The 24,037-nt window shown below is 42.6% G+C and overlaps 1 protein-coding gene across 1 annotated transcript in view; it reads right to left on the bottom strand.

Annotated features, from left to right (window-relative positions):
• Positions 1-19,306, bottom strand: part of LOC126267446 (heterogeneous nuclear ribonucleoprotein A3 homolog 2-like) — a 54,419-nt gene extending 35,113 nt beyond the window's left edge. The window contains exons 1-3 of the mRNA XM_049972715.1: positions 19,227-19,306; positions 3,547-3,602; positions 897-1,396 (exon numbers count right to left, since the gene is read on the bottom strand). Coding sequence (XP_049828672.1) covers positions 897-1,396; positions 3,547-3,602; positions 19,227-19,247 — 577 coding nt within the window. The 5' untranslated portion in view covers positions 19,248-19,306. The remainder of the gene's footprint in view (positions 1-896; positions 1,397-3,546; positions 3,603-19,226) is intronic.
• Between the last annotated feature and the right edge of the window lie 4,731 nt (positions 19,307-24,037).

A 24,037-nucleotide genomic window follows, 5' to 3' on the forward strand; every position in this document is an offset into this window, starting at 1 on the left:
TCGAAGCGTATGCGATTCTACATGCTGAGAATACCTTCCAAAGTCGTAGTGGAAGCTGTGGAGGGTGAAAACTGTACGACAGGGTAAGCAACAAAGAATTTAAAAAAAGGGGGGTATAAATCCAAAAGATACTAGCAGTTGCGCCTGCTGCACAAGTCTATGTCAGTAAATAAATTCCCTGAGGACTATTTATGTGTGAGAAAGGAAATAAGAAAAAAGGAGATGTAAAGTGGTTGTGAAGATAGGGCTAGAACGGGTGAGATATTAAAATAATACAATCCTAATACGATGTGTATTTCAAGTCTCCAGAACTTCTTCTATTCGCGACAGTGTCTAATACTGATGCCAGATTCTCTCACTATTGAAACTTCCTGGCAGATTAAAAATGTGTGCCGGACCGAGTCTCGAACTCGGTACCTTTGCCTTTCGCGGCAAGTGCTCTACCAACTTGCCCGCGAAAGGCAAAGGTCCAAAGTTCGAGTCTCGGTCCGGCACACATTTTTAATCTGCCAGGAAGTTTCATATCAGCGCACACTGCTCTGCAGAGTGAAAATCTCATTCTGGGATGTCTCACTATTGCTTTCTACTTTTTAGTCAAAGGATTTATAGACTGACGAAGAAGGAAGCTTGTTGAAGACATGTCAACTTGAATAACGTAATTACGTTATCTCACGATAAAATTTTCCTTTAAATTGATTTTTTCAAGATAATTATTAAAACGTTATAATTATTCGTTGTAATATGGCAAGGAATATGCCTCATCCCCCTGCCTTACGCACTTTTTAGAGCGTTTTTGGGCTTTCATTCTTGTTATTCTCTGTTGCAACTTGTCTTTGCCTAGAGCATGTACGTGTTGTTCTGTGGTTAGGTAAGTGCGAGGAAGCGCTTGTGCCTACCTGTGGCGGAGGCGGCGCTGCTCCATCCATTGTGCGTGGGCGTTTGTTTGGGCGCCTGACCGTACCTCACGACCACCTCTCTGTGTCGCGCCTGCTGCGCCGCTGGAGCGCGGGTGTACTGCGGGTGGTGGGCACTGTAGGCGCTGGCTCCCACGTCGCCCTTCCAGTCGCTGCCGTGGGGACCAGCCCCGTAACTGCCACCGTGGCCGTCGCTGTGGCCGGCCGCGGACCCGTAGAAGTCTCCCTTCTCGTGCGAGAAGCCGGCGTAACCTTTCCCGCCGTAGTCGATAGCACTGAAGCCTGCCCCATCATGATGGTAGCCTCCGTAGCCTTTCCCCACGTGCTCGAAGGCATACGGGGCGTAGTCACCATGCAATCCCACCCCGTAGTCCTTGCTAGGTTTGAAGTCTTTGTAAATTATTTGTGGAACCACGACCTTCGCCACGTGTTTATAATGGATGACTTTAGTTACTTCTGGTACGTATATGATTATCTTCTTCCTGGAAAAGAAGAAAGATTTTCGTTAAATTTTAGTTGAGATCGTTTTTGCGTAGTAGCCGAGTAGAAATTACGAGAGCTGCAAACGTTAAAATTTGATAAAATCTTCCGAAAATCGTGCTCGACATATTTTGTTGTAAATAAAAAACCGTACAATGGCGGGTAGGTAAGAGCACGAGTCGCGCTTTGAGTGTCCCATAGAAATTTAGTTATATACTTACACAGTTCTTCTACAGGTTTTGGTAAATGATTTTGCTGTTATCAAAGTATGTTACGTAAATGGCCGTATCTCTCGACTGCGTGGACTTAGAATGGTTCAAATGGCTCTGAGCACTATGCGACTTAACTTCTGAAGTTATCAGTCGCCTAGAACTTAGAACTAATTAAACCTAACTAACCTAAAGACATCACACACATCCATGCCCGAAGCAGGATTGGAACCTGCGACCGTAGCGGTCGCTCGGCTTCAGACGGTACCGCCTAGAACCGTATGGCCACTCCGGCCGGCTATTGACTGAGAGGCTTAAATTTTTTACGCAGCCAAGGGACAGTAGGCCTTAGTATTTCACATTAACTTCAACTTTATACTTTAACCCGTTCCTGAAAACAAGGGATCTTAACAACGGACAGACAGGTAGACAAGCAGGTAACAAATATAATGGTTCCGATTGAGGTACGGAATAATAAAAGCAAGCAAAAGCCGCTGGGAAAATATTTATATGATTCTGCGAATTTTTCGGAAACTTTACATCATCATCTGGCAAAATGCATAGTGATAACCACACGTTCACAGTTTTAAAATTCAATCCACGATTGTTTATCGTTGTGCATATACACTGATCAGCGAGAACGTTGTGACCACCTACCTAATATCCTTTGTCACGGATAGTAGCGGTGATGCTTCGTGGCATGGAAGCACTGAGGCCTTCGTAGGTCGCTGGAGGGAGCTGGTACCACATCTGCACACATAAGTCACCTAATTCCCGTAAATTCCGGGGCGTGGGCGATGAGCTCTGACGCCACGTTAAATCAAATCCCACATATGTTCGATCGGATTCAGGTCTGGCAAGTTGGGAGGCCAGCACATCAATTGGAACTCGGTACTGTGTACCTCGAACCAGTCCGTCATATACCGGGTCTTGTGACAGGTTGCATAATCGTGTTGAAAAACGCCAGTGCTGTCGGGAAACATGATCGCCATGAAGGAAAGTACATGATCTGCAACTAATGTACGACACTCGTTGGCCTTCATGGTGCCTTTCAGGAGCTCAGCTGGACCCATGGTTGCACATGCGAATGCTCCCCAGCGTATAAAGGAGCCGCCGCCAGCTTGTCTCCGTCTAACAGTACAGGGATCAAGGAGCTGCTGCCCTGGAAAATGACGGATTCACACCCTCCAATCAGCCTGATGAAAAAAATATCGGGGATTCATCAGACAATTTCAGTTGCAGCTGCAGATGTCATGGTTTTTACATTGGCACATGCATGGATTGTCGGCTGCGGAGGCTCATCGTTAGAAGTGTTCAGACATGCTTGTACTCTGCCCAGCATAAAAGTCTGTTATCTCCGCCACAGTTCACCGCCTGTCCTGTTTCACCAGTGTGCCCAGCCTGCGACGTCGATATCTGTAATGAAGGGTGGCCGCACAGCATCACGACGTCTGGACGTGATTTAAACTTTGTTTCGTCACGTGCGGAAGACACTCACCACAGCACTCCTCAAATACCCGACAAGTCGTGCAGTTTCCGCAGCGCTCGTGCAGAACGTCCGGGCCATCATAATCTGTCCTCGGTCAAACTCAGTTAGATGGCACTCTACACAGGGACAACACGCTTACTGATACTACACGCACAGTGCGTGTGTCTAGCTAGGAATCATTCCTTGCCAGTTGACGCTGCTATAGTAGGTCAGTGGTTATAGCGTTCTGACTGATCAGTGTATTTGGCCCTTGGTGTGCAGGACGACCTTGCAAGGTTTAGAACAAATTTTAAAAAGCCTGTTAGCATTTGTTTGCCTGAGATTCTAGGTATTGCTTTAGTTTCTGCATCGCAAAATACCCGTAAAATGATCGGTTCAACTTCACTTGTTGGTACGTAAGCGCGACACATGTAAGTAGGTATATGTCAAAACGTTTTAGGCAGTTGAGGCTTACCTGGTGCGTTTGTAGCCTGCTTGGACCGTTGACAGCAGCAATGCAACGGCCAGCAACTGCAACACACACAAAACCAGGCGACGCTAGGATAATTTACACGAACGGCTGCAGTACAGCGTAAACAGTACTTCTACAGTAGACTATCGGTGTCAGTGTAGCATAAATATTGTGTCAGTCTATTGTCACGTGGCCAGTTAGTCGACGATTCCATTTTTAAATGTAATCTTTCCACGACTTACTCGTCATGTTGAGCACTGTGCCCAGAAAGTAGCTTCTCTCCCAAAATTAATGTGCTGACACTTCAAACCAACACTATGTCTTCCTATGCACACTGATGTTTCATCGTTGAAACATGTAGCGACTCTGTGCCGCACCTTATTCGATCTGCATATGTTCATGTATGGGAATCATCGTATGCCTAAAGAACAAGAATAGAGTTTCAATGCACTGGTTAGAACGAGTGGTGAGTAACCCATTCGATGCTAATGATAGGTATGTATTGTAAGTAGGCTGTTTAGTTTTTTATATTGGTAACGACATGTAGCGCTCTATATGAAAATCACTGACTGTGCTGTGTGCAGTCTGAGGCTGGTCAGTATTGTTTTAATATTCTGTATCGTAGTGTTGGGCAGCTGGATGTTAACAGCACGTAGCGTTGCGCAGTTGGAAGTGAGCCGCCAGCAGTGGTGGATGAGGGGAGAGAAATGGCGGAGTTTAGAGAGGGGATGATCTGGACGTGTATCCATCAGAGACAGTAAATTTGTAAGACTGTATGTCATGAACTTATATAATGACTTTTGAACACTGTTAAGGTAAATACATTGTTTGTTCTCTACCAAAATCTTTCATTTGCTAACTATACCTATCAGTAGTTAGTGCCTTCAGTAGTTTGAGTCTTTTATTTAGCTGGCAGTAGTGGTGCTCGCTGTATTGCAGTAGTTCGAGTAACGAAGATTTTTGTGAGGTAAGTGTTATGTGAAAGGTATAGGTTATTGTTAGTCAGGGCCATTCTTTTGTAGGGATTATTAAAAGTCAGACTGCGTTGCGCTAAAAATATTGTGTGTCAGTTTAAGCACACTCATGTATAATTTTTCTAAGGGGACGTTTCATATGGAGACCCTGCAAGGATTCGAATCTGGAATCTTCTGATAACAAGATGCACAGTTTAGCGCTACAGTACACGTACCTGACTGATTGATTTTGTACTTAAAACATTTATGTTTAAAGATTTTTTAATTACAATGATATAAAGGTTTTCCGTGATACATTTCATTCCATTGCTGTAATCTGTAACACCTGAGGGTATAATTACATTAATCCTCAGGGGGGTACACGCCAACTTTGTGTACCATGCGTTTGGCAAGCACAAGGAGACCTAGCTTATACAACTTTACACATCGGTACCATATTTCTCTAACACAGAATTACACAGATATCTGATTATTTAACAGAGAAACAAACTTTATTTTTACTACGTCAGTGACACATGTTTATGCAATTACACAGTTGGATAACTTCACACCTACGAAATTGTATTTTGTCTGTACTTTGTGAACTGTTCATATTTTTTACTGAACTATTGTGATATTATGAGAGCTTTGAATGATATATTTGGTATGGGATTACGATTTTTAAAGTACGATTGAGGTAGATGACACTATTGAAATGAGCAGAGAATTTTTTATGTTTCGAAATTATTGCGGAAAGCTACAACGTTTTTGAGATTTGGGTGAATTTTTATGATGTTATTATTACGATGACAATGTGTATAACGCTGTTGAGGTATGTTCATGATCAATAAGCGGATGCTATTGAGGAATTTGATTATGCTATGTATTTATTATGATGAAATATTGAAAAAGTGTCGACGAATATGTATATGTGTAATAAGATAAGGAACAATGAGCAGTGGTTAGGGACTCTGACTTGTGAAAAAGGATGTTGGAATCCAAGAATCATACTTTAAGAGTTATGAAATGTGTGTAAATGCATGAATGTATCACAATGCCGGCGACAACTTTTTCGACACTGTTATATTTATAAGATTTTGTTTCTACAGATTTGTAACGCAAATATTTCGACCTGTGAAATTTTATTTGTATCAAACTGTCACTGTAGCGGAAAACTGATGTAAATATTTTGGTATGGAAGGTAGGTCACCTTGACGTAATGCACTGTAAGCACCCAGATGCGCGACTGCCACCTGGAAAAAAGCCATTAATGTGTGCCTTTCAGAGGCACAGGTGGAGAAAAAAGAAGGGGAGCCATTATCTTCGATATTGACATGTCTTTGCAGAAAGCATCGCAAATACGACACGCCCAAACTTGAAAACATATGATTACACTGTGGAGCTCTTAATTTATGATATTTACTAAATTGCCTAATGATATGACGAGAAACATTTTTACATCTATTGTCTTTCTAGTTGAGAGATTTTTTACTGCCTTTGGAGATGCCATTTGCCTAGTGAATGACGTTTCAAACATTGCTTTGTATATATTTGCTCATTTCGTTTAATATCTAGTTTCTAGCTGCACTGTAGCATTGGTTAAAATAAAATTTAATTGATGTACTAATTCAGATATTTTATGCCTACAGATAAAACAATTTTATGATCTAATTAAAAAAAACGAGGGAGCACAAAAAGACATTTCACTTCACAGGAACTGAATAAATAATTGTTTTAACGATTTGGTAACTTGTCTGCTAGAGTAAGCTATTGTGATGCATCACTGTAGTGTTAAGATGTGACATAGGTATTAAACATGGCCATTTTTATTGTAATACTTTTTCTGCTTAAGCTTTGTCATGTTTAGGTATAAATTGTAGCATTTGCTGCTGTTGTTTGCCAGGCATAGTTCTACTGAATTTTACATTGTATTAAGCCAGTTTTATTACTGATTTATTTTTCTTTTTGCTGCACATTGGCTCATATTAGTGATAACGTTGCATTTACTTTGCTAATTTATATTTATTGCTGCTTGCTTTGCCAATTTGCATTTTTTGCCATTGCTGTTTATGTTAATTGTTTTGTGCTGCTGCATTGCCTCATCGTTTAGTACATATATCTGAGCTCAGTAGATTGAAGTTACCTTAAGAAGGGGTAGGCTATATTAGAGAATGAGTTGTGATGAATTGGAAGAAAAGCATTGACAAGGTATTTAAAAAAAAGTGAAATAACAGGAAACACCTATGAAATGAAGTTTTTGGTTGGACTACAGTAGCAAATGTCAGACTGAAAACAAATCCTGTTCTGTACTTTTGTGTTATTCCTCAATGTTCTTGTGTACCCTTGTGTATTTGTGTTCTTCCTGTCTCTGTGTATTGTTTCATAGAATTTTTTTCTCTTCTAATACTAAGCTACATTCACTATGATAAGGAATGCTGTTATCCTCAAATATAATTTGCATTAAAAACATGTCATTTTCTTTGTAAAGATGTTTACACATTATTAATTCTGTTTTGTTTCAATGCTCATATGTGAAATTAATGTTTCGAAAACTATCCTCATTATTTCATATATTTACTTATGTCATAATTCCTGTAACACTGATTTATATGTCTATTTCTATTCATTTGTAAAGCCTGTATTACTACAAATGTTATGTGTATTATTATGTTTCAATGATGTTTTCTGTATCTTTGTAATTGTACTCCCATGTTATAAGATTGTAATGGACACCAGTTCATCAAATTAAGTAACTCGTAAGCATCATTTCACTGCACACGTTTCTGTTGGTCATAGTATATGCACAATATGTGAGAAGTTGGGACTGTTAGTGTTTGCATGTGTGTTAATAATTCAGAAAGGGACTGGTTAACAGCATTGCTGGTTCTAAGGACAGTTCCAAAAACTTTGTGAGTGCACAAGTGGTGCTTTATGGACTTGCTATATTGTCCACAAGACTCTTCGATGGTGATTGTACACCTGCAGAGTCGCAACAGATGGCTCCTGGCCGTCTCTACAAGGACTACAGTGGGTCTGAATCTTTGATGGCCCACCAATACCATCATTCCTACAAGGACTCCGGTGGGTCTGCACCTCTGGTGGCCCACCAATACCGTAATCTCTACCAGGACTACAGTGGGTGTGCTCTGTGATGACCTACATACCAATATTCTTCAAAACTTCGACTGACTCTGCTGTGGGTTTGCTCTGTTGTGGCCCATTACCTGTCTGCATGTCGAGAGTCAGCATTATCTTTCTGTTGGAAGGACAACACTACTTCTTCAAGAATGCATGGAAATCCACTGCTCCCGTGTGCATTTTCTTTTACTGCTCAGACTTTGTGCATAAAATTGTAATTAATACTGTGATGAATGATCAGGACTGTCTTTATGGACTGTGAGAAAATTTTAGCTTTTGACCAACGTTTTATCAAGAGTGTGTGCATTTGATTTCTTTGTTACTGTAATTATGAAATTTTTTTCAAATCTGTATTGGCACTGCACAAAACAATTTGTAAAAATTTTTTGTGGGGAGCATGTGGGCTATGTAAGTAGACTGTTTAGGTTTTTATATTGGTAACGCCATGTAGCGCTCTACATGAAAATCACTGACTGTGCTGTGTGAAGAGTGTGGTTGGTTTGCATTGTTGGAGTATATGCTATTGTAGTGTTGGGCAGTTGGCTGTTAATAGGGCGTAGCGTTTCGCAGTTGGAGGTGAGCAGTGGTGGATGTGAGGAGAGAGATGGCAGAATTTTAAGAATATATATATATATATATATATATATATATATATATATATATATATATATATATATATATAATGACTTTTGAACACTATAAAGGTAAATACATTGTTTGTTCTTTATCAAAATCTCAAAATCTTCCATTTGGTAACTATGCCTATCAGTAGTTAGTGACTTCAGTAGTTAGAATCTTTTATTTAGCTGGCAGTATTGGCGCTCGCTGTATTGCAGTAGTTCGAGAAATGAAGATTTTTATGAGGTAAGTGATTTGGGAAAGGTATAGGTTAATGTTAGTCAGGGCCATTCTTTTTTAGGGATTATTAAAAGTCAGACTGCGTTGCGCTAAATATACTGTGTGTCAGTTCAGTGATGATCAGAATAAGTAAAGAGAGAAATGTCTGATTACGTTCAGTTTTGCTGAGCTGTTGGAAAATCAAATAACGTAAGGGGTTTTTCCAAAACAGTAATTCATTAATTTTTCTAAGGGGACGTTTCACACTGTGGCCGGAAAGTAGCTTGCGTCCCAAAATTAGCGTGCTGAAACTTCAAACCAGCACTACGTCTTCCTATGCACGCTGATGTTTCATCGTTGAAATATGTAGGGACTTCGTACCCCACCTTAGTTCAAATGTTCAAAGGTGTGTGAAATCTTATGGGACTTAACTGCTAAGGTCATCTCTCCCTAAGCTTACACACTACTTAACCTAAATTATCCTAAGGACAAACACACACACCCATGCCCGAGGGATGACTCGAACCGCCGCCGAGACCAGCCGCACAGTCCATGACTGCAGCCCCATAGACCGCTCGGCTAATCCCGCGCGGCGCGCACCTTAGTTGATCTGTGTATGTTCATGTATGGGAATCATCGTATGACTAATGACCAAGAATACAGTTTGGTTAGAGCGAGTGGTGAGTAACCCGTTCGATGCTAATGATACGTGTGTATGACTCCGCCCCGTCGTCCGATTAGCAGAGAGAGTGTAATGGCGGGTGGGACCTAGAGGGAGAGCGTGCCATGTGAGGAAAAATGTTTTAGGCGGTGCGAGTGGGCAGGCACTTGGTGCGAGGTCGTGAAATTCAGAGGTGGATTCCATAGGCAGTGGTCTAGTCGAATCACGTACTGGGGACACGTCCGTTTGTACTTCGTACTGTCTGCGGTGCACCAGGGCTGGCGATAGCATGAAGTCGGCCGTTTGGATATAAGTAGCCAGAGCCAGTGTGGGAAATTAGCATGAGGCTCCCATGAATTAAAAAATTGAGGCTCCTATGAATTAAAAAATTCAAAAGGCAACTTTTTAAGAGTAATATCTAACCAAGATAAGAGTGTACGGAGGCCTTAACCACTACTTAGAGTAATATGACAGGCAACTCTAGTAACGGTTTCGTGCTGAGGGTAATACCATTTCATCTCCTTGTGTACGGATTGGTGCTCGGCAGTTGATTTGTTTGTCTGTCAATCACCTTGATCGGAGCCTGTTTTCCCAACGATAGGACCTTGTTTTACTTCTGTGAACTAATGAACTTGTTTTATTTCGTAGTAGAAACCTGTGGGTCAAGGTGCTGAGTAATATCAGTGTGCTAGCCTACTAGCTACTGTATCATAATGTTACTGAAGACTCGCTTAGGCTGCTCATTGCCCTGCCGATAGCAGAATGTTTATCTAACGGCCGTTCATCATTTCCACCACTTAGAGTCGCTGATAGTGCACTAAACTGTTAAGTCGTGTGTGCTTCTTGTAATACGACGATGCATACTAACTCAGAATCCTCGGCACGCGAAGATCACGTTTATGGCACTGTTTATTTGCTAGAAATTAGTTGTCCAGAACTAAGTCCGTTACTATCTAATTTACAATCATTGTTTGTAAAAAAAATGATTATTTCAATTTCTTAATTTTAGTAGACTAGAGCCCATGGTCTGAGTAATTGTTTAAAAATCATGCTACCACAAAACTGGATAAGAGTTGCCCATCGGATTACTCTACGTAGTGGTTGAGGCCTACGTGCGATCTTATCTTGGTTAAATTTTTTCCCTTTAAAAGTTGCATTTGAATTTGTTAATTCATGAGAGCAAGCGCTCTTAACTGACGTTCAGTTGTTTACTTTAATGTGGTAAGTGCTCTTAACTCGAATACCAATTTGTATCTTTGCTGATTGTTCGGTCTGACATTTCATTGTTTAATGGTTATGCTTAAAAACTGTGTGTTGGTTGCTGAACTATATGGGTCGGTACAGTTAGTCTGCCCATCTGATATAGTGCTCGATATTATGTTTAAGCGCCGGTCGGTGTGGCCGAGCGGTTCTAGGGGCTTCAAAATGGTTCAAATGGCTCTGAGCACTATGGGACTTAACTGCTGAGGTCATCAGTCCCCTAGAACTGAGAACTACTTAAACCTAACTAACCTAAGGACATCACACACATCCTTGCCCGAGGCAGGATTCGAACCTGCAATCGTAGCAGAGGCGCGGTTCCAGACTGTAGCGCCTAGAACCGCTCGGCCACTTCAGTCTCGAAACGCGCGACTGCTACGATGCAGGTTCGAATCCTGCCTCGGGCATGGATGTGTGTGATGGTCTTAGCTAGGTTTAAGTAGCTCCAAGTTCTATGGGACTGTTGAGCTCAGATATTAAGTTCCATAGTGCTCAGAGCCATTTGAACCATTTATCTTTAAGTGCAAAACTGTTCGCTGCTAAATTTAATTTAGTGCGCACAGTATACCACCGCAGATGTAACGGTCATTCTAAGTGCTATTTAAAGCTCGCTGATCTAATAAGTATAGTGCCTACTTTGAGTCATTTACCCAGTTCCGTCAGCTGTATTCTTGAAACTATTATTGTTATTTAAAAATGTTGTTTTCTACACATACATTTTTCCTGAGTACTACCACTGTATGTGTTACAATGATTTTTTTTGCTTTTGTTGTAAAAATACGTATTATTATCAACTGCTCTGGATACCAACTGATTCAAACTATGTCTTTCTCAGCTTTGCGATGGTGAAACTTTGGAATCAGTTCCTTCTATTCAAGGACCCACGCATCCAAGCGAACCTGCTCAAAACGTAAATGTAGTCTCATCCTGTCCTGCTACCCTTTCTGCTACAGTTCACTGCCGACGTATTCCATGTCCAGACTATTTACATCTTCAGTAAAAGACGAAAATCGTGAAAAATGTCTCCTTTGCCCTGTACCGTTTACCTACAATGGACTCTTGCAGTTGACCCTTCAGTTGGCCCTTACAGATCCTGAACAACACCGAAGCCAAAACAGAACGTGGACTGAACTGCCTTGACCAATTAACTTTCGTCACCTTGCATATGCAGCACTAGAAAAAAAATAAATAAAGGCTGTCTGTAGCGTGTCAGATATGCAAGATCCGCGACGCAATTAACAGTTGGAATCTCAGAATCTCAATATCACGGCTAACGATCAGCCATTCCTCATGGATGACAGCCATTACCAGAACGCAGAAGGCCTCACTGGTATAAAAGAACCGTAACTGATTCCATAGACTTGGAATGCGGCTCAACTTCTCACAGTTGCAACAATGAGGAGAGAGCATAAAGGGCTCTTAAAGCCACACATTACTTCGAAATCTGATAGCAAGATCCCTTAAACAGCTCACGTGGACTATTTTCATGTTCGATCTTCATCCTTTACTTTAAACTCTACATTATAATTTGTTCCATGATTTGTGATTCCAGTCATCACCATCACAGGTGTATGCCAAATCCCATTACTACTGACGTGATTCAGTGCACTCACTTGTGTCTCTTGTCACCATTTACTGCGATTCCAACCATTACCATTGCCACTGGCTATGCTGTAAAAGCCAGTCATCAAGTTGGCTAGTAATTCCCAACGTCTGTGCCTGTCATAGCATCTAATAGCCACCAGCAGCCAACATCATGTCTTGTGCCTCCTGTCAACAGAAATTTCTGTTGCCGGGCATCGCACCGAGCGAGGTGGCGCAGTGGTTAGCCCACTGGCCTCGCATTCGAGAGGACGACGGTTCAAACCCGCGTCCAGCCATCCAGATTTAGGTTTTCCGTGATTTCCCTAAATCTCTCCAGGCAACTGCTGCGATGGTTCCTTTCAAAGCGGACGGACGACTACCTTCCCCGTCATTCTCTGATCCGATGAGCCCGATGACCTCGTTGTTTGGTCTCTTCCTCCAAACAACCCCAACCAAGGCATCGCCATCTATATTAGCTTGTCGTAAGCTAAGCACTCACCGCTACCACCTGTCCCATCTGTCACCACCTATCACCACTGTCAATCATTGCTGATGACAGGTTTCACCATGTCGTCACTGCCATCATCTCCATCACCTGTACCTGTACCTGCACCTGTCACTGCCCGTACCAACATCACTGTCACCATCTACACTACCCTTCCCAGTTTCAGTCGACTGTGCCTGCAAATCCGCAGTCACCGCCATCGTCGATCATTACCGTAGTCTGTGCCCCCAGCGCCTTTTACACTATCATTACTAATTCCCATTGTTTCTTTTCCACAGCCTGTCGTTGTCATTCCCTGTCCTCATACATTTGTCTGCAGTTGTCCTTCTTCTCCATTGTAAGGCATTGCCATTGTCTGTCATCATAAGAATCTTCATCTGCGGTTGCTTGTCATCGCTGCTTCCAGCCATCATTGCCATTCATTACCTGCTGAGCTGGCAGGTCTTTGCCGCTGCCAGTCATCACTAATCGCGATGTTGTCCACAAGCTGTCATGGCCAGTACCGTCTTCAATGTCATAGGATTTGCTGTCTTCTGTGACATCACACTATGACTCGTCTCTAAATTATCGATGGCTCATAGCAACATAGCTTCATCAAAAATCACGTGTAGGTACCTATACTGCACGCTTAAATCTACTTAAACCCTATACCTCATGTTCGTTAGCTCGGATCTTCCCACTTTTCCACAGTTACGATAGGTCTTTCCGTTTCTCATCTTATATCTTGACAACTATTTAACTTGCCAGCCTTTTCTTTCGTTGCCAACTTATCATCATAATGTGCTGTATATTCTCTCCGTCCCGAAACACCCATTTGGCAATAACAACAAAAGCCCCATCTGCGTCAGCCTCAACCACACCAACTGTATGTGGTTCACCAGTAGCCACAATCGTAGTGGCAGGCAGGGGCGTATGTCGGACTTTGAGGGGGTGGGGGGCGTTGTTCATAAAATGTTTAGAAGTTAGTCTATAATGGGACAAGTAATGACACTGATAAAAACCACACCATACCTAAATACGCGACGTCGTTTGTTACAAATTCAATAACAGTGTGTCGCTAATTTTTGTCAGTGACGGTTACACAACAATCCAAAAACTGAAACAGCAAAATATCTTGCCTCCGTCTTCAGGCCACGAGTGGCCTATCTGGACCATACGACCGCCGTGTCATCCTCAGAGGACGATTCGGATAGGACAGGCGTGGGGTCAGCACACCGCTGTCCCGGCCGTTATGATGGTATTCTTGACCAAAGCCGCTACTAATTGGTCAAGTAGCTCCTCAATTGGCGTCACGAGGTTGAGTGCACCACAAAAAATGGTAACAGCGCATGGCGTCTGGATGGTCACCCATCCAAGCGCCGGCCACTCCCAAAAGCTCTTGACTGTGGTGATCTCACGAGAACCGGTGTATCCACTACGGCAAGCCTGTTACTGACAACGGCGCTTCTATGAAATTACAGTTAAATCAATACCACTAGCTGCTGACAGGCGTTGATATATACCAACGGGGGCAGTTGAAAATGCGTGCCGCGTCCGAGACTCGAACCCGGGATCTCCTGCTTACATGGCAGACACTCTATCCATCTTATTTTCTCCTTTTGTTCGATTTGTTAGTTGCATTTGGTATGGATGCACGTCACAAGACATCCGTTCAATGTGATCCTTGATTCCTTCACACAGTTTTTTATTACAGAGAAAATATATCCAGAAATGTGAGCCACCAAGGGCACATTGTATTTGCATGGTGAATTATGTGGTGGCACAGTCTGCAGAGGTTCAGCCTGTCCATTGATGTATCAGTCAGCAGTGACTGTGAAATCAGTGAAGATGTTCTGACGTACTATTATTCTTAATTTTCCTTCCACAGTATGGACCATTTCGTCTCTCATCATGCACGGCTGTCGACTGCATCTCCCATTATGAGCATTGTTTCGGCCTTCGTTGAAGGATCACACCGTTGATGTACTCATAACATGTTCGTCAGATGGTTCACAGATATAGTTACTAACATCAGTTAGTGAGTGATTAGTTCCTTGCATTGATGCACGGTAAGAGATCGAGTGCAGTCAAGAAAATTTTAGCTATCACTCCGTTAAAAAAAATTACGCAATAAATTTTCTGTTTGTTAGCAAGTATATGCCTACTGCACTGATACACATTGAATTACCCGCTACACGCAATCGCAGCACACCGCGGGAGGAATCAAAAGCAAATGACGCAGCCCCTTGATAAAGTGAAGTATCACGTGGCAATCCGCTTTTCTTTCGTATTTGAAGGGGTGAACGTTGCACCAATCCACGATGAATTGTTGGAAGTGTAGGCCAACAATTCTCTATGAAATGACATAGTGGCACACACACTTCCAGTGTGACAAAACAATTCTGAATCACGAAGAATGGGACTACCAGCCCAGTTCTTCTTGAAGAAGTGGGAAACGCAAGGAAGCTGGAATCCCCGGTGTTCGAAGACCAGCGAATCATAATTAAGGCAATAGTACAGAAACTAAAATCAGTGATGGATCAATTTTCAACATCTTTCAAGGCATTCTAATCACGATGATATGTCACCGCCCACGTGATTCCGCGATTGCTCCTAACCATTCATAATTAGCTCTCCGAACTGATTCAGCAGCGGAAATATTGCAACTTTGTCAGGCCGATCCAAGTGACATCTTCAGCCACCAAATTACCAAGGGGTGCTGGGTGTATCGCTGTGAACCCGAGACAGATTGGCACAGAAAAGAGTGGAAACGTGAGAACTCACTACCGCCATTGAAGTTGATGAGGTCAAGGCGATTCTGTTTATTTAACTATTTATTTAACATGATATTATTAAGACCAACTATCCCATTCTCACAACGGACCAGGGTTTCACACATAGGGTAATTACATCGTAGTTACCATAGACATAACAATTTTAATATGACAACTGGTATAAAAATGATCTGAGGGTCTGGAGCGGCAGTATGAATACTGGCATTACTTGTACTAGTGCAGCTGTATCCGCTGATATATTAATAATAATAATTATAATAATAATAACAATAATGACAATACTTGTGAAATTAATAACAATAATGATAGTGGCAGATATAAGAAGATCGATAAAATAGATTTTCTCTGGTTGGTACGTTGTGGGAAAACGAAATTTAAAGAGACTACATCCGCTAAGAATACTGGGAAATCAGAAAGGCCACGTTCAGAATAGGGAAGTGTAAGGGAAACGAGTGCGTTCAGGGACAATGGTTGAAATGGCTCTGAGCACTATCGGACTTAACTTCTGAGGTCATCAGTCCCCTCGAACTTAGAACTACTTAAACCTAACTAACCTAAGGACCGTAGCGGTTGCGCGTTTCCGGACTGTAGCCCCTAGAACCGCTCGGCCACTACGGCCGGCCCAGGGATAATGGTAATCCTATTGTTGCTGTAGTAGATGTGTCTTTACCTGCTTTCTAAAGCTGGAGATGTTATTTAGTTCTCTAATATGATGTGGAAGGTTGTTGCAGAGACGAATTTCTACTACTGCGAAGGACCTTCAGGTGGTGGCTGTACGATGGAGTGTGACAGATGGGAACGCGTGTTTCTGCCTCTTTGTGCTGGCAATATCATTAAATTCGTTTTTTGGGACTGCCATCATGCATCGCTAAAAGGTTTTGCTCGTAAGAGGCGCCCCTTGACTGGAGGATAATATCTAAGCTCAGGGGAAGTTGTTTGTGGAAGAGAGCTACAGCTCGTTCTGGACAGGACGCAGTCATACGTGCTACTTCTTAAGGATATCACGCTTTGCCTGCTCCCTCCACCGCCCACCCGGTGATTTCCTGACAAGACACCCAGTGACTTACTCCTCTTTCCACCGTTATATAAATCACTGTGTGGCAGGCATTTCCAGAATGATTAGGTGATTCTGCAGGTGGAACGTTTCCTGAACATCCTAAATCCATACTACTACAAATCTTCCCCAAGACATCCATCACTGCGAAAGATGTGTCACACTGAAGGGCAAATACGTCACATGTGATTGGTTTATCCATTCTTTTGAAGATTCATGCAACTCAAAGTTAAACTTAGCGTTGTCATTGTTTCTAATAAGCTAGGTTCCCACTTTTGAAGTAGGTACACGGGTCAGATCTAAACAACAAATAGGACATATTTTCTAGGTACTCTATGTATTATTATCAATAAAGGATATAGTTACAAAATATATTACCTTCTTGGAAAGTGCTAGAAATGATAACAGCAATAAAACAACTCCTCTTGATTTTGTTACGAGCAGTTTTATGATCCATTAGGTGGAGGGTTGCAGATTATCCCCGAGAATGGCATGTCTCATATCGGACAGGAGATGCACTGGACATCGACGGAAGACACTGTTGTTACGGACGAATAATCAGGCTGTGCTTGAGCACTATGTCGACACTCCTTCTTCAATGGTATTTGTCAGCCCCAACACCTCCTACTTCATGCCTCAGGGTGAGTCTTATCAATAAATCCCTTCTTTTACTCAAGTTGTGCCGTAAATTTCTTTTCTCCCCATTCACTTCATTAGTTATCCGATCCACTCACCTGCTCTTCAACATTCTTCCGTAGCACCACATTTCTAATGCTTCTATTCTCTTCTTGCCGAAATGTTTATAGTGCACGTTTCACTTTCATATAAAGCTAGACTCCAGACAAATGTATTTACAAAAGACTTCTTATCACTTAAAATCATATTTAAAGTAAAAAGTAGTTTCTCTTTTTTCACAACATCTTTCTTGCAATCTCCAGTCTGCATTTTACATCCTCTCTTCTTGGTCCATCGCGTTACATTTTTGTCCAAATAAAAAGACTCATCTACTAATTTCAGAATCTGATTTTCCAATCCAATTCTCTCAGCATCACCTGACTTAAGTTTCTGCAATACATGACCGTTGTTGTACTTTACCTGACGTTCATCATATAATCAATCTGTTTTTAAGACACTAGCCATTCCGTTCAACTGATCTTCCAGGTCCTTTGCCATTCTTGACAGAATTACACAATCATCGGCAAGCCTCAAAGTTTTATATCTTCTCCCTGAAGTATTTTTCTTTGTCATTTTCGCTCTGTTTACATTATTGTTTGCTCACTATAAACATTGAATAACACGTGGGAAAGGCTACAACCATATCTCACATCCTTCTGAACCACTGCCTCTTATTGAAGCCCTACGAATCTTGCAGTCTCTTTTCTGTATAAGGTGTAGATAACCTACCGATTATTGTATTTTATTCGTTTTATGTTCAGAATTTCAAAGAGCGTATCCCAATCAATTCTCTCAAAAGACTTTACTAAATATACGAAACATAGGTTTGCCTTTCTACGGTTTGTCTTCTTTGATAACTTGTAGAATCGGTATTACCTCACGTGTTCCTACATTTCTCCGAACCACAGCTCACCTCATGCCGACTAAGGACAGGTTCCTCCATTCTTTCATTCTTCTGTAAATACTCCTAATGCGTGTATTGTCCATTAATCTCATGACTCTCTTAGCTTCGAAATGGCGTAATTTTAACAGCTTGAATTAGTGACTGAAAAATACTATCAAACTTATCAAAACTTGGTGTGTAACACAGGGAAGAAACTTAAAAATCAGTAAGAACTTGATTTTAAAACCTGATTAGGGCAGAAGGTGTCGGAATCGAATTCATGTGTTACGTCTCTTTAGCTAGGAAGTTCAAAATTTTGGAGCTACCGTCATAAAACTGCAATAGGCAACGAGTGCAATATTGTCTGGAAAACGGAAAACAGGTGGTGTAAAAAGTAGCGGTAGGAATCTTCTACGGCGAACAAATAGTAGCGTCGTTACGGGATGAAATTTCTAACACGTTCTGAAATGAAAGTAATTTTCGAAAACAAAAAAAAGGGAAGGTTTTTATATCATCGACGATGGTGTCATTAGAAACGGCGTATAACCTTGGGTAATTCAAAGATGGTGAAGGAAATAGATCCTCTCTTTTTTAAAGCAGCCAGTTTGGTACCCACTTCAGTTTAAGCGATTTAGAAAATCGTAAATATTTTATTTCATTGTTTCGGAATTACAGTCTACTTTCTTATCTCATCGGCGCCTTGTACCGTATGAGCAGGAGCATTTCAAGTTTAGTTTGTGTCCTCTTTTTATTTCTGTTATACTCAGTTATTGATCGATTTATTAGAATGAAAGTTCATTCTTTTTATCGTCACAGTAGTGAAAAGAAATGACCTTTAGGTTTCACTGTAAACAAGAATGCACCTCAACATGCATTGCATGGAATAGCACGTTGGAGTGTTACTTCTATAATGGAACTAGTTACTGCAAGAAATTAATAATGGTACCGTACAAGTAGCGTATCTAATTTAATATTCAAGTTTTGCGGAGTAAACAGCACATTCTCCTTTGACGTAACCAGCCTTCACGAACAATCTACAGTTTGCCTAGCTTTGACTGCTGAGCTTAAGCCAAGAACGCGAGTTGATTTAATAAGAAAATGAGCACTTCTGCTCAGTCGTCGCTAATGGAATAACTTTTTATTGCTGCATTTCCGCAACACTGCATTTTGTATCTAAGGCTAAGTTCCTTCCCGTATCCGTTCATAGTTTTCCTTCCGTACATGGTATGCAATAACGTCACGTTACAACCAGGCTGTAAAACTAAAAAGTGGCATAGTTTTATTTGAGACTACACTTGTAAGAAGAGGTCCCCTGCGATGTCAACTGGATGGCCTGAGAAGAGAATAGGTAAGACTGACCTTGAAGACTTTTGGCACCATAGAGAAAAGTTGAAGAGCGGCGTCCACGAAGCGTACTCGGCGACAGCTGAGGCACAGTGCAGAACACGGCAGGATGTAAGCTGTGTGTCAGGACACGATTCCTTTTATAATAGCGCGGGGCGACCGACATGGCCATCAGAGGGTTACCTCCACACGCTTTCTGCTGTCGCCAGTTGCAAGGCGACGTCGCAGCTAACCAACACACCTCTGCCGTGAATGACCTAAGTCTATGTTACATGCTGTAGTAACGTTGGGACAAAAAGCTTTTGGGGTACCGTATTTCTAATAAGCTCCTTCATTCTACACTACTGGCCATTAAAACTGATACACCGCGAAGATGACGTGGTACAGACTCAAAATTTACCGACAGAAAGAAGATGCTGTAATATGCAAATGATTAGCTTTTCAGAGCATTCACACAAGGTTCGCGTCGGTGGCGACACTTACAACGTGCTGACATGAGGAAAGTTTCCAACCGATTTCTCATACACAAACAACATTTGACCGGCGTTTCCTGGTGAAACGTTGTAGTGATGCCTCGTGTAAGGAGGAGAAATGCTTACCATCACGTTTCCGACTTTGATAGAGGTCGGATTGTAGCCTATCGTGATTGCGGTTTATCGTATCGCGACATTGATGCTCGTGTTGGTCGCGACACAATGACTGTTAGCATAATATGGAATCGGTGGGTTCAGCAGGGTAATACGGAACGCCTCGTATCACTAGTGGTCGAGATGACAGGCATCTTATCCGCATGGCTGTAACGTATCGTGCAGCCACGTCTCGATCTCTGACTCAACAGATGGGGACGTTTACAAGACCACAATCATCTGCACGAACAGTTCGACGACGTTTGCAGCAGCATGGACTATCAGCTCAGAGACCATGGTTGCGGTTACCCTTGACACTGCATCACGGACAGGAGCACTTGCGATGGTGTACTCAACGACGAACCTGAGTTCATTTTTTCGGATGAATCCAGGCTCTTTTTACAGTATCATGATGGCCGCATCCGTGTTTGGCGACATCGCCGTGAACGCACATTGGAAGCATGTATTCGTCATCGCCACACTGGCGTATCACTCGGCGTGATGGTAGGGGGTGCCATTGGTTACACGTCTCGGTCATCTCTCGTTCGCATTGACGGCACTTTGAACAGTGGACGTTACATTTCAGATGTGTTACGACCCGTGGCTCTACCCTTCATTCGATCCCTGCGAAACCCTACATTTCAGCAGGATAATGCACGACCGCATGTTGCAGGTCCTGTACGGGCCTTTCTGCATACAGAAAACGTTCAGCTGCTGACCTGGCCAGCACATTATCCAGATCTCTCACCAACTGAAAACGTCTGGTCAATGGTGGCCGAGCAACTGGGTCGTCACAACACGTGGTATCGTGTTGAAGCTGATTGGGTAGCTGTGCCTGTACGCGCCATCCAAGCTCTGTTTGACTCAATGCCCAGGCATGTCAAGGCCGTTATTACGGCCATAAGTGGCTGTTCTGGATCCTGATTTCTCACGATCCATGCACCAAAATTGCGTGAAAATTTAATCACATGTCAGTTCTAGTATAATACATTTGACCAATGAATACCCGTTTATCATCTGCATTTCTTTTTGGTGTAGCAATTTTAATGGCCAGTAGTGTACAAAATCGTGTAAATAATAAGCCTTGTCTTTACATCGTCTGTAAAACATTGCTTAGTTTCTGTAAACAATATCTGTAAACAACAACCATCTTATAATGAGACTTGTCTAACTCAGAAGCTAGCTCAAGTACCGATCGCCTTACCAGATGCTGATAGTGCCCAAGGTAATTTTCTGTTTCCCCCTTACCACTACGACAGTATTATTAGATCAAGTCTGAAATCAAATTCTAATCTCGTTCTCAGTACTATACCTTACAGTTTGATCGGTGCAGGTGAATGTATAGCCTACGGTGCGACTATACGTTTTTCAGTGTATATCATCGTTTAGTACTTTTGCATCAAATTCGTACAAGAGAACTGCACAACCATAACGTTAAAACCAATTGTATAATGCATACAGCGTATCCAGGAATAAAATCCATAATATGACATCCAGCATGCTGAGACTTCATGGACAAACAACCGACTAATGGAATTATCGGTGGTGCAATCAGGATGTCAGAACTCAGAACACTTGGCGACACTCCACCGCCGTCATAATTGCGTGCTCAGATCATAGCTGAAAACTGAAAAAACGAATAAATTCGGTTGGTTACGAATGTACACTGAGATGGCAAAAGTCATGGGGTAGCGATATGCACAGATACAGATGGCGGTAGTATCGCGTAAACAAGATACAAAATGGATGTGCATTGGCGGAGCTTTTTTTTGTGCGCAGTTGATTCACGTGGATAGGAGTCCGACATGATGATGGTCCCACGTCGGGAATTAAGACCGAGCGGTTCTAGGCGCTACAGTCTGGAACCGCGCTACCGCTACGAACGCAGGTTCGAATCCTGCCTCGGGCATGGATGTGTGTGGTGTCCTTAAGTTAGTTCGGGGAGGGGGGGGGGGGGGGAGTTAAGAGACTTTGAACGCGAAATGGTAGTTGGAGCTACACGCATGGTCTCTGTATTTTGCAAATCCCTAGATAACTGTATATTCCGAGATCCACAGTGTTAAGATTGGGCGAGAATACCAGATTTCAGGGATTACTCCAAACTACGGACAACAAGGTGGTCGACGGCAGTCACTTAACGTCAGACACCAGCCGTCTTTGCATAGATTTGTCAGTACTGACACACAAGCACCACCGAGTGAAATTACCGCAGAAATGAATGTGGGACGTACAACAAACGTTTCCGTTAGGACAGTGCGACGACACGTGGCGTTAATAGTCTCTGGCAGCAGACGACCAATTCGAGAGCCTTTGCTAACAGTATAGCATCGTCTGAGCGCCTCTCCTGGGTTGGTGATCCTAGACGACTGGAAAACCGTGACCTGGTCAGATGAGTCACCTACAGGGTGTTTCAAAAATGACCGGTATATTTGAAACGGCAATAGAAACTAAACGAGCAGCGATAGAAATACACCGTTTGTTGCAATATGCTTGGGACAACAGTACATTTTCAGGCAGACAAACTTTCGAAATTACAGTAGTTACAATTGTCAACAACAGATGGCGCTGCGGTCTGGGAAACTCTATAGTACGATATTTTCCACATATCCACCATGCGTAGCAATAATATGGCGTAGTCTCTGAATGACATTACCCGAAACCTTTGACAACGTGTCTGGCGGAATGGCTTCTCATGCAGATGAGATGTACTGCTTCAGCTGTTCAATTGTTTCTGGATTCTGGCGGTACACCTGGTCTTTCAAGTGTCCCCACAGAAAGAAGTCACAGGGGTTCATGTCTGGCGAATAGGGAGGCCAATCCACGCCGCCTCCTGTATGTTTCGGATAGCCCACAGCAATCACACGATCATCGAAATATTCATTCAGGAAATTAGACGTCGGCCGTGCGATGTGGCTGGGCACCATCTTGCATAAACCACGAGTGTCGTCTAAGGCAGTTTGTACCGCCCCAAATTCACGAAGAATGTCCAGATAGCGTGATGCAGTAATCGTTTCGGATCTGAAAAATGGGCAACACGGCGAACGGAAACCCGAGGCCGCTGCACCTGCTGCACTAGCTACGCGTTGCCCTCTGTGGTTGCCGTACGCGGTCGCCCTACCTTTCCAGCACGTTCATCCGTTACGTTCCCAGTCCGTTGAAATTTTTCAAACAGATCCTTTATTGTATCGCTTTTCGGTCCTTTGGTTACATTAAACCTCCGTTGAAAACTTCGTCTTGATGCAACAACACTGTGTTCTAGGCGGTTTAATTCCAACACCAGAAAAATCCTCTGTTCTAAGGAATAAACCATGTTGTCCACAGCATACTTGCACGTTGTGAACAGCACACGCTTACAGCAGAAAGACGACGTACAGAATAGCGCACCCACAGACTGCGTTGTCTTCTATATCTTTCACATCACTTGCAGCGCCATCTGTTGTTGAAAATAGTAACTACTGCAATTTCGAAAGTTTGTCCGCCTGAAAATGTACTGTTGTCCCAAGCATATTGCAACAAACGGTATATTTCTATTGCTCCGCATTTAGTTTTTATTGCCGTTTCAAATATACCGGTGATTTTTGAAACACCCTGTATATCTGTTGGTAAGAGCTGGTCGTAGGGTTCGAGTGTGGCACAGACCCCATGAAACGACGGACGCAAGTTGTCAACAAAGCACTGTGCAAATAGGTGGTGGCGCCATTATGGTGTGGGATGTGTTTTCGTGGACTTGACTGGTTCTCTGGTCCAAATGGCTCTGGCTCTGAGCACTATGGGACTTAACATCTGAGGTCATCAGTGCCCTAGAACTTAGAACTACTTAAACCAAACTAACTTAAGGACATCACACACACCCATGCCCGAGGCAGGATTCGAACCTGCAACCGTAGCGGTTGCGTGGCTCCAGACTGAAGCGCCTAGAACCACTCGGTCTGGTCCAAAATGACCGATCATTGATTATAAATGGCTATGTTCGGATACCGGGAGACCATTTGCAGCCATGCATGGATTTCATGTTCCCAAACAACGATAAAATTTTTATTGCGTCCTGTCAGCGGGCAACAATTGTTGGCGATTGGTTTCAAGAACATCTTTACAATTCGAGCGAATGATATGGCCATGCAGATCGCCCGACATGGGACGTAATCGTGAGGTACGTTCGTACAAAATATCCTGCACCGGCAAAACTTTCGCAATAATGGA

Source organism: Schistocerca gregaria, chromosome 4, assembly GCF_023897955.1.
Source record: "Schistocerca gregaria isolate iqSchGreg1 chromosome 4, iqSchGreg1.2, whole genome shotgun sequence".
In the NCBI taxonomy this organism is placed as follows: Eukaryota; Metazoa; Arthropoda; class Insecta; order Orthoptera; family Acrididae; genus Schistocerca; species Schistocerca gregaria.